Here is a 15126-nt window from a genome sequence, read left to right as displayed (position 1 = left end):
CAAATGAACGCTTGCTATTTATAAAATACTTAAAAATAGATTTTGTAATTGAATCCATTTTGAATATTTTTATAGATGCAAACATTTATTTGGGATTTTTCTTAAAAGAAAAATGTCACTAAGGTGTCACAACATTAAAATCAAGTAACCAATCTCACTATTAGATCGGTATATTGAACTTTTTGAGCGTATTTTCATTTATTTTTTAAACTTAAATCTACCGTCCAAGGATATAAATGAATATTTTTGAACCATAATTGGATGCAATCTTGAAAACCCATAACCCGAGGGAGTTTGTGTGGAATTTACACTAAAAAAAAAAAATTCTCTTGTTGCGTCAACTTAACGCTCTGTTCTCTTCCTATTCTCTCCGTAGTTTGATTTCGCGGTCGTGAGTGTTTTGACCCGTTAGTAAAGAGAGTTTTCATGGCGGCATCATTAGGCGGCGGCAATGGTGGTGGTGCTGCGGGGGCGGCGGGAGTGGTGGAGTGGCACCAGAGGCCTCAGAATCCCAAGAATCCAGTAGTTTTCTTCGACATTACGATCGGTACAATGCCCGCAGGCCGTATCAAAATGGAGCTCTTTGCTGATATTGCCCCCAAAACTGCCGAAAATTTCCGGTAAATACGCTTTAGGCTCCTCTTCTACCCAATATATTCTTCAATATGCATAGATTGTACAAATGGGTTTCGTTGATTGTGTTTTTGTTGGCTTTGAAATACCAAAAGAGGGTTTGTTATTACTTGGATTGTGTGTTGTTAATACTATGAAATGATAATTCAAGATTGGATATGAGGACACAAAATGTAATCAAGACCATGGGTTTGTATGGTTTATGAACCAGATTTGGTGCGACTAATCATCTGGGGATTAGGAGTCATAGAATTCCTAATTAATTTTCTCTGTTTCTATCTCGGTTGCGGTTTGCAGGATATCAATTAATTAGAAAAATTAACGACAGTAGAAAGAATAAGAAATTCGAGAACAGTGAAAAGTAGTCATCCCAAAGTAAGATGATTTACCATCATATTCGTACTCTTGTTATAGGGAGCAGGCGATAATGGTTAATGGATGCTGATGGTGCATTTGGGAACTATTTTGGACTAAATGTGTACTAACTTTTGTACGAAATGTAAATTTTTTTTTCTTTGTTAGTATAAGTGGCAGATCTTGAACTTGGGACCTCTCACTTGCACTCCCTCCGTACCGCCCAATCCATCCCTCCCCCGAAATGTACATCTATTTTGTGTACGTCGAATGGTGCATCTAGTCTAAAGATTAGTATAAATGACCCTCCTAAAAATTTGTTCAAAATTATGCCTGCTTTATCATTTATCAATGTTAGCGCACCCATTTTACAGTTTTTCCCTATTTTTATCTGTTGAATGTTGCTCCTTATGCAAGAAGGTCTCACTGATTTGCTAAAAGAATTATGTTCATCTGCTACTGTTTCCCTCCACCCTATCAGTGTTGATGTATATTTTCAGTTTAACTTGAAAATGTTTGAGAATACAGTTAAATGTGTTTTTTGGCCCCATTAAAGATCATTTAGTGATTTTTTCTATTTGCTTTGGTTTTATATTATCCTGTAGACAGTGGACTATCTTTCTGAGTGTCATTAATTCCCTTATCAAAAAAGAATAGCCGGATCAGGACTGAGTTTAATCTTGTAAATGCTGAGTCATAAAGGGATTAGTCTGGGTCCAGTAAATAATCACAAATATTAGCAATGTGGAAGATTGAGTAGAAATGTGGAGGGCTTGCACGGAAACCAGATTGGAATATACTTTGCATACCACTGTTTAGTGGGGGAAAATCTCCTAATCTAGCTTAGGACTATCACGAAGCTTGTTTTTCATCAGTTATGGTTACAACTTACAGCAGGGAAGGCCAATGTCTCTTCAGTGATGATTGCTTTACTTGAATAATCATGTGGTTCAATTTGTGATACGTTCCTCGATCAACTTGTTTCGAGACACGTAGCACGTTTGCCCAAGGATCTAGCGAGGTTGTCCAACGCTTGAATTGCGGAACTTAGAATCAAACGGACGACACGATTTGATTAAAGGCGGTAGACGACACTCCGATGAAGGTGAATACTCCAGGGGAATAGGTCGGTAGAACAATCAAGGACAAGACGCAAGATTGCTCAATACCCTTGCCAAAGCAAGTGAAAGGCTCGAATTCTCTCTCAAGAAGAAGAATCGAAAATAACAAACTTTATTGATAAAACGTCTACCTTTAATGCTTACAAAGCAAGCCTTTTTATAGGCAAGACTAAGGAAACCCTAATATCAAAACCCTAATATCGACTAGCTAGTTGGTCGGCCACTCCTTGGACAGGGTGGGCCGATCCATGGACTCAATCAAAAGGGCCTAGGGGTTCGGCCATCCTCCAACAAAAAGGTGGGGCGAATCCATGGCTAACAAAAGGACTAATCTAACTTAAGACTCCTAACACTAAGGCCTAATCGGCCATGGGCCGCTTGGACTCTTCACGGGCTCTCTTCGCGGGATTGGATCATCGTGTAGACAACTGGGTTATCACCTTCCAAGCCTTCAATGTCTCGATGAACCCCTTGTTGGTCTTGAACATTCCACACAAGGGTTTGGAGTGATTCCTTGAATTGCTTAGCCCGTGCACGTGTGACTGGATCCAATGGTACTTGAACTGGGTCATTGCGTGGGCCGAGGTCCGTGCACACATCAGTCCCCTACTCTTGAGAAGGATTTGCCCTCAAATCTGGATCCTCCCCGTCAAGAAATGGACTCAAATCTGCGACATTGAAGGTCGCGCTAACAGTGTACTCCCCAGGTAGCTCCAATTTGTAGTTGGAGCACTCGAAAGGGTCCATCTCCTCTTGGGGATAACTTGTTTTGTCGCTGCTTGGGAAATCTCTCCTTCCTCAAGTGTAGCCAAACCCAGTCTCCAGACTCAAAAATCATCTTACGACGGTGCTTGTTTGCTTGCTGGATGTATTGCTGAGTACGCCTCTCAATGTTTGTTCTAACGGCTTCATGTAACCTGCGCACAAAATCAGCTTTCTTTTTCCCATCTAAGCTTGTGTGCTCAGAGGAAGGTAAGGGTACCAAATCCAAGGGGGTCAGCGGGTTAAGGCCATAAACAATCTCAAAAGGTGAGTAGTGTGTAGCACTATGAACAGTTCGATTGTAGGCAAATTCAACATGAGGCAAACACTCTTCCCAAGTTTTAAGATTCTTTTTAATCAAAACCCGAAGTAGAGTACCAAGTGTGCGATTGACAACTTCAGTTTGTCCATCGCTTTGTGGATGACTGGTGGTGGAGAAAAACAATCTAGTGCCAAGTTTGGATCACAAAGTCTTCCAGAAATAACTCAAGAACTTTACATCTCTATCACTAACAATGGTCTTAGGCATGCCATGCAGACGGACAATTTTTTTGAAAAACAAAGTAGCAATATGAGATGCATCGTCAGTTTTGTGACATGGGATAAAATGGGCCATCTTAGAGAATCTATCAACCACGACAAAGATGGAATCATTACCCCTTGGTGACCTAGGTAGGCCTAAGACAAAATCCATAGGCAAGTCCACCCAAGGATAGTGAGGAATAGGCAATGGGGTATACAGACCGTATGGATTTGTTTTAGACTTTGGCTTATGACAAATGACACATCTACTAACCATGCATTCAACATCCCTACGCATGTGCGGCCAGTAAAAGTGCTCTTGTATCATGGTTAGAGTCTTAACAGTGCCAAAGTGTCTCATGAGACCACCACTGTGTGCCTCTCTAACCAAAAGATCACGAATGGAGGAGTTAGGGATACACAATTTATCCACATAAAATAAAAATTCATTGTGCAAGAAATACTTTCCATGTGGACTCTTTATGCAAGATGCATAGATTTCCCCAAAGTCATGGTAATGGGTATATATCTCCTTGAGCATCTCAAACCCTAACAACTTGGCATCAAGAACAGCAAGCAAAGAATGTCTACGAGATAAAGCATCAGCTACAGTTAGTGCACATGCGCCAAGTACCATCCTTTTTGGGGACAAGTATCACAGGCACAACACAAGGACTTAGACTCTCTTGTACCCATCCCTTACCTAATAGGCCATCAACTTGCTGTTGGAGCTCCTTTGTCTCCTCAGGGCCCATGCGGTAGACAGGTTTGTTGGGTAGTGGTGCTCCAAGAATCAGGTCGATTTGGTGCTCAATCCCTCGAATAGGTGGTAAGCCATCAGGGATCTCATCAGGGAAAACATCCTCAAATTCCTGCAAAAGAGCAACCATACTCGAAGGCAATGCCTTATCGAGTTCAGCAACATCTAAGAGCACATGTTTGCAAATCATGAGAAGTACAGGCTAATCAGAATTCACAACTTTTCTAACGTCCTTAGCCTTAATGATCATGTTTTGCTTCCTAGTGGTAGGTGTAGTGGGTGATTTGTCATGCGTAACACTAGATGTGCTTACTTGACCCTTGGTCGATTGCTCACTTGTAGAAGTGGAGCTCTTGCCAGGGTCGGCCGTCTTTTGCTTTCGCTTTTGACGGTCTATGTCACACTCCCTTTGCAATTTTAATTGGTCTTTGTAAACTTGTGCAGGTGTGAGTGGTGTGAGGACCTTACGTTTGCCATCGTGCAGAAGTGTGTACTTATTTGCCCTTCCATCGAATGTGACGTGTTTGTCAAATTGCCAGGGTCTCCCTAAGATGACATGTGTAGCATGCATAGGCATTACGTCACATACGACTTTATCAGTGTAACTACCAATTGAGAAGGGAACGCGTACCTGTTTGAAGACACGTACCTCACCATCCTCACTTAGCCATTAGAGGCGGTAAGGATTTGGATATCTAGTAGTTGGGAGCCCTAAACTCTCAACCATGAGCAAGCTCGCCACATTCGTGCAACTTCTATCATCGATGATGAGGCTACACACTTTGTCACCTACTTTACAACAAGTGTAAAATAGGTTCTCTCTTTGTAGTTGCTCGTCCTCCTTAACTCGGGCGGTTAGCACTCGTCGCGCTACCAAGCAACCTACTTCCCCTTGTGTAGGCGAGCAAGCTTCCCTAGCTGATTCTTCTTCCTGGTAGTCGCCGTTGACCAATTCGGACACCTCCTCACAATCGTCATCATCGGACACAATTTCGCCATTGTGAGTGATTAACATGACTCGTTGGTTTGGACATTGAGACTGAATATGTTCAAATCCTTGGCATTTAAAAGACTTGATGTCCCTACTCCTAGTCTTAGAAGACTCATGTGGTACCTTAGAGGTAGACCTGGATGCATCAAGAGTTTTGTTAGGGGCAAAATTGGTATTAGGATTAGAGGCATTACCTTGAATTCGGCTAGAAGGAGTTGAGGTAGCAGAATTTCCAACTTCGTGGGTTGTCCTCCGTGATAGGTTTCCCTTCCAGGAAGGCGAGTGGGAAGTTTGGAAGGTACGGGCCCTACGCCTCAATTTCTTTCCCCTCTCAGCCTTGTTGGCTAACTCAAGAAGGTCATGGATGTCCACATAATGTTGGAGCTCCAAGGTTTCCTGAAGGTCAGGATTGAGACCTCTAAGAAACCTGGCCATGGTCGCTTCGCCATCCTCTTGAATGTTTGCCCTCATCATGGCCATCTCGATCTCCTTGTAATAGTCCTCCACACTCAGTTGCCTTGAGTGAGGGTTTGCAGTTTGGAGTGGAGATCTCGATTGTAGTAGCTTAGAACAAATTTCTTACGCATCAATGCCTTGAGTTCTCGCCAAGTTCGGACGCGTGGTTCTCCCATTCTCCTTCTATGGGTCCTTATTTGGTCCCACCAGACTAAGGCGTAGTCGGTGAACTCAACGGTGGCAACCTTAACCTTTTGTTCCTCACTATAGTCATAACAGTCGAAGACCATCTCGATACGGCCTTCCCATTCCAAGTAAGCCTCAGGATCACTCTTGCCTTTGAACGCGGGGACTTGAATTTTGAGTCCCTTGAATTCGTTTTTAGACGTGTCCGTCGTAGGCTTCTCAGCACGTTCATCATCCTCACTACCCGAGTAGGCTTCACTATTTGCTCCCCTGGTGTCACGGTTACTCCGGTTGTGAGATCTAGAACGAGAGCCTCGTGTGAGACTCTTGGAGAGTTCATCAAAGCGAGTGTCCAATTCCTCCATTTGTTGCTCACTAACTCGCCTGAGCTCGTTCTTCATGGCGGTGAACACCAAGGAGTAGTCAGTGGGTGGTTGTTGTTGCTCCATGTCTCTCTTGACGCCCTGCAAAAGGTAGAAATAAGAAGAAATAGTGCAAATATATTCTCACTTCACTCCCTTAGTGGATCACTCTCACTCTTGAAACAATCTTACCCAGTGCCTTTACCTGTCGGTTTAGGTAGGTGAGAAATGCTGCTCGAGTCCAATAATCGTCACCGACTTTTCCCACAAGAATGTTCACGAGTGTAAGACACCAATGTGGATGGAAAATGAGGTGAAATGGACGAATTTGGAGGGGAGGTAGTGGCGGACAGCAAGGGGTGCGCCAATGTGAACAAAAAGGACAAGAAACCCTAGTTTCCTAAAATGTAGGAGTAGATTCCTAAAATGTAGGAGAGAATATAGGAAAGTGTCCAAGTGAAACAAAAGAGTTATCCAAGTATTTTACTTAGTTTCCTAAAGTGATTTGGAAAACAAGTTAGTTTGGAAACTCTTTAGCAAACCTCTCTTAAACAACCTTTGGAAAGTTCCAAATTCCTCTCCAAGTGGTCTTGCAAATCAGATTTGGTATCTACTCTTTCCAACCGAAATTTCCAGAATTTTTCTCCTTCTTAAACCCTTTCCCAAGGTCGGCTAATTCCCTATAAAAAAATCCTCTTTCACAGCCGCACCTTACTCACAATAAGTTCGGCCTTTTACCCTCAAGAACAAAGCAATTCGGTTCCTCCCTTCCTTGCGCAACACACAACAGCCTCAGCCCCTTTGGTTCAAGACAATGGCGTCTTAAGACAATGGAAGCAATGTCACTCAAGCTTCCCCCCAACGGGTTGCTCAAGATTGCTCCAAGAAATTTATTCCTAAACCAAGAAAGCCTTTCACCACCGCAAGAGAGTATAGGAAGTTGTTTATTCGAAGGGAAGTTCAAGTTTTCAAGAAACAAGGTCAAGAAATCCAAGAACCTCGAAGGGTGGTTCAAGTTATCAAGGCACAAGGTGACCAAGAATTGTAAGAAGAGATTGGTTGAGTACCTTTCTTGGGGTTTAAATTTCTGTTTCGGGTAGGAACAAGATGTAACAAACTGATTTGGCAGTAAATAACCGAGCTCTTCCTTCTTTTTTTTTTTCTCTTGTTCGGCCCTCTTGCCCTAGCCGAATGGCTTTCTTTCTTTTCCTTTTTCGTTTCTGTTTTTTTTTTTTTTTTAAAACGTAAAGGACAACACAAGTGCTTGGCCGAATGGTTCAACCCAGATTCGCACAACCCTCTCTTTCTTTTTTTTTTTTACTACAAGCTACGCTCAAAACCGCAAGTTCTTGCAAAGATTCTCCAAGAAAACTTTCAAGAGCTTCAAGAGTTTCAAGATTGGTTTCAAGAACCTCAAGAAACCCAAGATTCTTGTAGGTTTCCTTCAAGATTCACAACACCAAACAAGTTAACCCAAAATCAGTCTAGAAAATTAAGAAAACAACTTGGATAGCTCACGAATCGATTTGGACAGATTAGGCACACAAAGCAAACGAAACCCTAGCCGCACTTAGCAAACCCTAGCCACCAAGACAAACCTTAGCCGCCGCCCCTTGAACTTGCTCTTGTTCACGGACAGGTTGGGCTACTACTACACGCACTACTTGGTCAGAATTCGGATGCAACAAGGACACAAGCTATGGTCAGATTATCAACGGCAACAACAACACATGCATGGACAGATTTGACGCAACCAAGAAAGAAACGGGCAGACAGATTTTGTTTTGTTTTCTTTTCGTTCTCTTTTTTTTTTTTTTTTTTTGATGAGTGCGGACACAAATGGACAGAAAGGGAAGACTCACAGCAAGACACAAGACAAGACACGGACAGAATTTTCTCAACGAAAACGGCGCAACAAGAATAACAACTATACGAACAGAATTTTTTTTTTTTTTGTAAAACAAGGCAGAGGAACAAGGAAAACTAAGACAATGACTACGGATATAACGGAAGATACCTCCACCAAAGCTCTGAAGCCAACTGATACGTTCCTCAATCAACTTGTTTCGAGACACGTAGCACGTTTGCCCAAGGATCTAGCGAGGTTGTCCAACGCTTGGATTGCGGAACCTAGAATCAAACGGACGACACGATTTGATTAAAGGCAGTAGACGACACTCCGATGAAGGTGAATACTCCAGGGGAATAGGTCGGTAGAACAATCAAGGACAAGAAGCAAGATTATTCAACACCCTTGCCAAAGCAAGTGAAAGGCTCGAATTCTCTCTCAAGAAGAAGAATCGAAAATAACAAACTTCATTGATAAAACGTCTACCTTTAATGCTTACAAAGCAAGTCTTTTTATAGGCAAGACTAAGGAAACCCTTATATCAAAACCCTAATATCGACTAGCTAGTTGGTCGGTCACTCCTTGGACAGGGTGGGCCGATCCATGGACTCAATCAAAAGGGCCTAGGGGTTCGGCCATCCTCCAACAAAAAGGTGGGCCGAATCCATGGCTAACAAAAGGACTAATCTAACTTAAGACTCCTAACACTAAGGCCTAATCGGCCATGGGCTGCTTGGGCTCTTCACGGGCTCTCTTCGCGGGCTTGGATCATCGTGTAGACAACTGGGTTATCACCTTCCAAGCCTTCAATGTCTCGATGAACCCCTTGTTGGTCTTGAACATTCCGCACAAGGGCTTGGAGTGATTCCTTGAATTGCTTAACCCGTGCACGTGTGACTGGGCCCAATGGTACTTGAACTGGGTCATTGCGTGGGCCGAGGTCCGTGCACACATCAATTTGGCTATACGTGCTGTCTATTTTGTGCTTTTGTTCTGTCATTGCTGAAAAATAGTGATGGTCCATGTTGGGTGGTGGGAAAGTAATAGCTGACAAAAAAAGGGTTACAGGTCAGAAAACTTTAGCATTAATATTTAGTTTCCTGAAGTTTTTTAACGTGTCAGTGCATGCTTTTAGTTATTTTAGGACTACAATTGTTTCCTTCTCTTATTTGTTAGTATGCTCGTATTACTAACATTAATTGGCCCTCAATGATCAGGAAATTCGATCTCTTGTTCTGTTGTTTTCTTAGTCTGCATGTGCTGGGTGAAATTGTCTTTTACCTAATTCACTTTCCTGAAAACTGTTGTCAAGAAAGCTATTTTGATGCCTGATCTTTTAACTTTTTTCTGTACTCTCCATATGATTCTTTATCGTAATCTTTATATTGCTGTCCTTGGGAGTCTTGTAAAATGCCTATCTTTAACATATTTTTCTTTCCTGGCCAGGCAGTTTTGCACCGGTGAGTACAGGTTAGTAAATGCAAAATTCAGGACTACTTTTTCTGTCAATTGTTCTGCAGTTTACATTGATTTAAGTGCTGAATTGTACTATCCACATTTTGTGATTTGCATCTCTGTGGCTTGTTTTTTTTCAATTTTTTTCTATTCTTTTAATCTTCATGCACTCTTTCGTGTTCTTTATTTTGTTTTCTTGTTTTGAAAAGGGGAGCTTTTTGTTCATAGAAGTTATTGGACAAACTTATCCTAGGGAAATATCATGTTGTCTTCAAGCCCTAGTTAATCCGGCACTATATTTTGCTGTGAAAACAAAATAAAGTTGAAGTCATTTGAATACCCGGGAGTTCTGTTTGAAAATCTGGCCGTTATATAGCCTTTGCAGGAAGTTGAAATTGTCCTGAGCGTGATTTATAAATGGATAAAAGAAAGAAAAAACATGGATTGCACAATTACAGAAAAAGGAAATTGGTTTTTAAATGTAGCAACAGGCCTAAAGAGCATTTTAGATGATGAAGGCATAAATGTTGGCCATAAATCTACGCTTCATAAAATGTCTGACACTTACATCTCATTTTGTGATACTATCTTGAATTGTCTTGTGCTGTCGGAATGGTATATACTTCAGGATTGGTTTAAAACCTTTCTAAGAATAAAATTTGGAAATTGGTTTTCGCCTTAAACAGGTGTGTTTTCTCTATAATTTGGTTGTTCCAAAATCAATGGCTGGTTTCATTCCTCAGTTTGTTTGTCTCTATCCATATTTCCTCACCATTGCAGTGTTACTGAAGTTAATTTTCTTCCCTTTCTGTTATTTTCTCTATCAGTTTAATTTGTTAACTGTGTTTAAAATTTCATCCTTTTTGTGGAAACTTTTGCACTAGTTGGTTGTTATCTAGTGGATTCAATTGGCAGGAAAGCAGGATTGCCTGTTGGTTACAAAGGATCTCAGTTCCATAGGGTGATCAAGGATTTCATGATACAAGGCGGTGACTTTGTGAAGGTGGTCCCTCCCTCCCTCCCTCCTCCTCTCTCTCTCTCTCTCTCCGTGCACATCTGTGTAGGTTCAGATTTAGTGGTCGTGTCTGATATTGTGGTTAAACACGTTTATCCACTGTGCTTTCTTGTGGGCCTGAATTTATTACAACCAAAGGTGATTATCGGTTCTTAAATGTCAAGTAGCATGCTTGTATCAAAGTTGAAATTTGCAGCCTCATAAAATTAGGCTGCTTTAATTTGTTAACACTGAATTAGAAAAACCATAATGTTATCAAATGCAGATCTTCAATGGATGAAACTTTAAATTTACTGTGAATGCAATAAAAGACATTACTAATAAGCCATTATCTATCTCTTAGAGTCTCATAATAGCCTTGTTCTGCAGGGTGATGGTAGTGGCTGTGTGTCTATATACGGGAGCAAGTTTGAAGATGAAAACTTTATTGCGAAGCACACTGGTCCTGGCCTCTTGTCAATGGTATGAAGTTTTTCCTTGGCATGCCTGTGACTATTTGTTGATGTGATAGCTAGATTTATTCTCTGGTCCGCCTTTTCCCTTCTTTAATCCCACCCATCCCCTGCTAAAAAATAAAAAAAAAAAAGAAAAAAGTGAGTAAGTGTGGAACATTGTCTGAAATTGGTTATTTGTATGATTTTAATAATCTTATCTGAAAAGAATGCCGGATGTCAAACTATTTTTTCGATGATTTAAACCAAAATGAATGACTGGCTTTCCACAAACCAACTTTTTTTGGGCTTCATACATCACTATACAGCCATGACCTAATGCCTTAAAGTTTTAGTTCTTTGTCTTTTTGGTTTAATGTCTTAAAAGTCTGACCAAGAATGGATTTACTCACTTGAGGTTATTCTGAATTATCATTTAGACATCCCTGAGGTTTGGGGGGAAAAGAAGTTACGTTGCTTTGATTTGATACTTAAGCATTCTGTTTTCCAGTTATGAAGAGATACTTAAACATTCTGCATTTTACTGTAAAGTTCTGATCTGATATTACAAAACTAGTGGATCCTTCCAACTAATTATCCCTTCTATGAACGTCACTCAAAGTAATATTTATCAAATACATATAAACTAACCATGGGAATTAATAACAAAAATTAAATCTACCATGTTTGCCATCCCCATCACCCTTTTCTCCTCTTGAGCTTCTGAGGTCCTGTTCCATCTATCAAATTTTCTTCCTTATCATCCCAAGTCTGATTGCTGTCTTTGCGGACATGAATAAAAAACAAGGCATAGTCCAACATTAAGAAAACATGGATTATCTTTCTCTGGAATATACTAAAGTTTCTGTGAAAACAGACAGCATAATGGCTTCTCACTAGTAATTGCAGAGAAAGACCTTTGCACAAACAGCATTACTAAACATAGCACCCACACATCATATGCAAACCATGATAAAAAGGCATGTGCAAAGGTGGGCAAAATGAATCAGTTTTGGTAGGTTATCTGACTGTAGTGGGCTAGAAACTGAGTGGGAAAGGAGAAGGAAAGGTAGCGATGCTTGAGGAGAGTTGGAGAGATTAGAGAAAGGAAATGCTAGCTTAATGAGGTCAAAGCTTTTAGGGAAGAGGTTACAGGCTATGTCGGATTGAAATTTTGAGGGTAAGAGAAAAGAGGAAGGATGTTTGTACTCAAAAAAAAAAAAAAAAAGGAAGAAGAGAGGAGGGATGTAATGGCATTGACCCTTTAGGTAGGGAGGAATTGAAGTGGGTAGGAGAAAGTTGACGTGCTTTCAGCAGATTGAGGAGGAGGGTGGTCTGGGGATGGTTGTTGCAGAATTGGCTTTGAATCAGTGGGGTTTGATTGTTAGATGCTTGTTAGGCTTCCGTTTTAATTTTCTTGTGCTGTTATTTTTCTTTTATTTGTGCTATGCTTTTCATTTTCTTTCCTCTTCGTATTTGTTAGACCTGCAATTAATCAAGAAATTTGTTGTGGGGGAGGGTTTATGATTGCTATTTTATGCTCTATTTGCCACAAGTTGCTATTGGTGTACTTGTAATTTGTCAGTCTTTAGGGACTCTAATAACAGTAATAAAGTGCAATGGGTGTAAATGCAAGTACTAAGCAAGGGTTGTACGTTTCTTAAGTACTTGGGATAGTAATTATATCCTTGCATCGACACTGAAATGCATGTATTTCTTTTCCATGGTTACTTGCTACTTGATGAATTAGCTGAGGAATCAAATGAAAAGCTTTTGCAATGAATTAAGGTACATGGATAGGTTTTCTCGTGATGACTGACATTGGAAGCAATGCCGTTCCAACTCAATCACACTAGGTTCTGACTGGTTCACTCATTGTAATGGAAACTTTATCTCAAACCAGATCTTGATTAACTGTGACTCCACATTGTTGGTGTAGAAATTTTTTGTAATTGATCTGTTTAATCATATTATGAGAATAGGCTCTGTAAGCTCACAAGTCATTTATGTGCCAAAATTTTTTTTCTTTTATTCCTTGGTTTTGTACTTTTATTATGACTTGTCATCTCTTGCTTTTAATGATAACACTTCTTGTCATCATAGTTTAATTACCAATTATCATGTTCCTGTTAGAGATTATGTCTATAGAGTGGCAAAGAGATAAAGTTGATGGAGAAGGTCCATCTTCTAAAATCTTATACCGAGTTGTAAAACTTGGAGCACCTAATGAATATGTTGCATCACTGCTTAGTTGCCTGTACTCAATGTAGAAAATGTGACCACTCAAAAGAGAATATTTTCAAAATCCATTGATATGTTTCCATTTATAGGATTTGCTTCAAAGGGGACTAATGACGTTGTTGGACTTGCTTCAAAGGAGACTAATTGTTGGGGAAACTCTTAGTTATACTCTGCCTATTTATGGTCAATTCTTTGTTTTCCACTAAAATTGTCAAATCTACAAAAATAGGCTTCTTTGTTATTAGCTTTTGTTTTTGGGGAATCAGAAAAGGGGTTCAGTTACATAAATTCATTAGTTTCTAGTAATTCAAACTTTACCAGCACTTATTGACTGCTTACTATCTGAATTTCATCTATATTGTTACATTTTGGTCTGTTAGGACTTGATATATATGTTTCTGGCAGGCAAATAGTGGACAAAATACTAATGGATGTCAGGTAAGAAAGGGTGTTTTTTCTTTTATCTGTCTATAAATATCACTATGCTTGAAAATTACTCCTTAAACCTTTAGTTATTCTGATATTGATTGCAGTTCTTTATCACATGTGCCAAGTGCGACTGGCTTGACAATAAGCATGTAGTTTTTGGGGTAAGTCTCACAGTTCTTTCCTTCAGATTTGTCCTTTAGATTGTTTTTATGTACGAGTTCTGCTTGTGACATTCTGTGGCATGTTTCAAGTTGCCATCTGCAGCACTTCTATGAGTTCTATCAGCTATTTGTGCGAGTCCCTTGTTACATTTGAGGTCTTATTCAATGATATCACCAACAAGATAAAATCTAAGACTTGCCCGAACAAGAAATTAGTTAATTTCCGCTGCTTTAAAGGAAAGAAAGTCCAGTTCTGTTTCTTGTTTGTCTCCAATTTCATTTTGTGAATGCAAAAAATGAATGTTGTTTCCTTGTCTTATAGTTGTTGCTATACCTTATTAATTATCTGTGTCAACGTATTATCTTGCTATAACTGAAAGTAAATTTAACTTACATGCTACACCATCCTTTTTATTTTGGTGCAGCGAGTACTTGGAGAGGGTCTATTGGTTGTCAGGAAGATTGAAAATGTGGCTACTGGACCTAACAATCGACCAAAATTGGCCTGCGTGGTTGCTGAATGTGGGGAGATGTGAAACGCCAATTCTGCGTAGCTATATTTGTAGGCTTTCTTATTAAAAATTTTGAATGTGTGTAGCCGCTAGTATTAATTTTGATTGTAAATGGTCTACATCGAGTATTTTGTGACCACCTAAAGATCTCAAAGGTCACAAAAAATTACTGGAGAAAAAATTGATAAAACATTATTGTTGTGGTACAGAACCAGCAATGCGGCTAGGAATGGGAATATTGAAGTAATCAGAAAACTTTAATTGACACTCAAATGGAATAGGAATTAAACGAACAACTCCAAATCTTATTGATGAACTTCGAATTTGGTTACAGAATCAGAATTGGTGGGAAAGAGGAGAAGGGGAAAAAGAATGCAGGAACTTGAGGAAAGGACAAGCAGAGGGGATATTCCCTCTCTGATTGCAATAACAAATCTTGACAAAAAAACTGCTTAACAATTACATGATCGTAACATTTATAGCAAACTACTCTAACTAACTTCTTCCAATAACTAATGAGTGATTGCCACGTGTAAAAGGAATCTTTGAGCTCGTCTGGTCCTAGCTTCCGCAAGAACAGCATGAATCCAACAAAGGCGTGATTTCTTGGTCACGCCTTCACTCTCCACTCCCATGTTTTCCCTTTTACCTGACTTCACGCCTTTCCTCTTCTGTGTATTGCTTAATTGTTGACTCCGTCAGTCCACGTCTTCCTTTGGCTCCATTCCGCCACTTCCACGCCTTCCCCTATCCACCTATCACGCCTTCTCCTTAGTTAGCTATTGACTTCATGACAATACTCCCCCCTTGCAACAAATCTTGTCCCCAAGATTGGAAGGTGGGGAACTGTTTTCTAATCTCCTCAGCATCCTCCCATGTGGCTTTC

The 15126-nt window shown here is 40.2% G+C and overlaps 1 protein-coding gene across 1 annotated transcript; it reads left to right on the top strand.

Moving 5' to 3' along the window:
- Nucleotides 1-339: 339 nt before the first annotated feature.
- LOC113761866 (peptidyl-prolyl cis-trans isomerase CYP22) lies at nt 340-14430 on the top strand. Its single transcript, XM_027305024.1, has 7 exons — nt 340-620; nt 9443-9466; nt 10367-10454; nt 10836-10928; nt 13544-13576; nt 13672-13728; nt 14154-14430. The coding sequence occupies exons 1-7, from the start codon at nt 427-429 to the stop codon at nt 14262-14264; spliced, it is 600 nt and encodes a 199-aa protein (XP_027160825.1). The 5' UTR covers nt 340-426; the 3' UTR covers nt 14265-14430.
- The last annotated feature ends 696 nt before the right edge of the window (nt 14431-15126 follow it).

The sequence above is a fragment of the Coffea eugenioides genome, chromosome 2 (genome assembly GCF_003713205.1).
Source record: "Coffea eugenioides isolate CCC68of chromosome 2, Ceug_1.0, whole genome shotgun sequence".
Classification (NCBI taxonomy): Eukaryota; Viridiplantae; Streptophyta; class Magnoliopsida; order Gentianales; family Rubiaceae; genus Coffea; species Coffea eugenioides.
The sequence above is the reverse complement of the archived record's forward strand: the minus strand, read 5'-3'. Positions and strand labels throughout refer to the sequence as shown.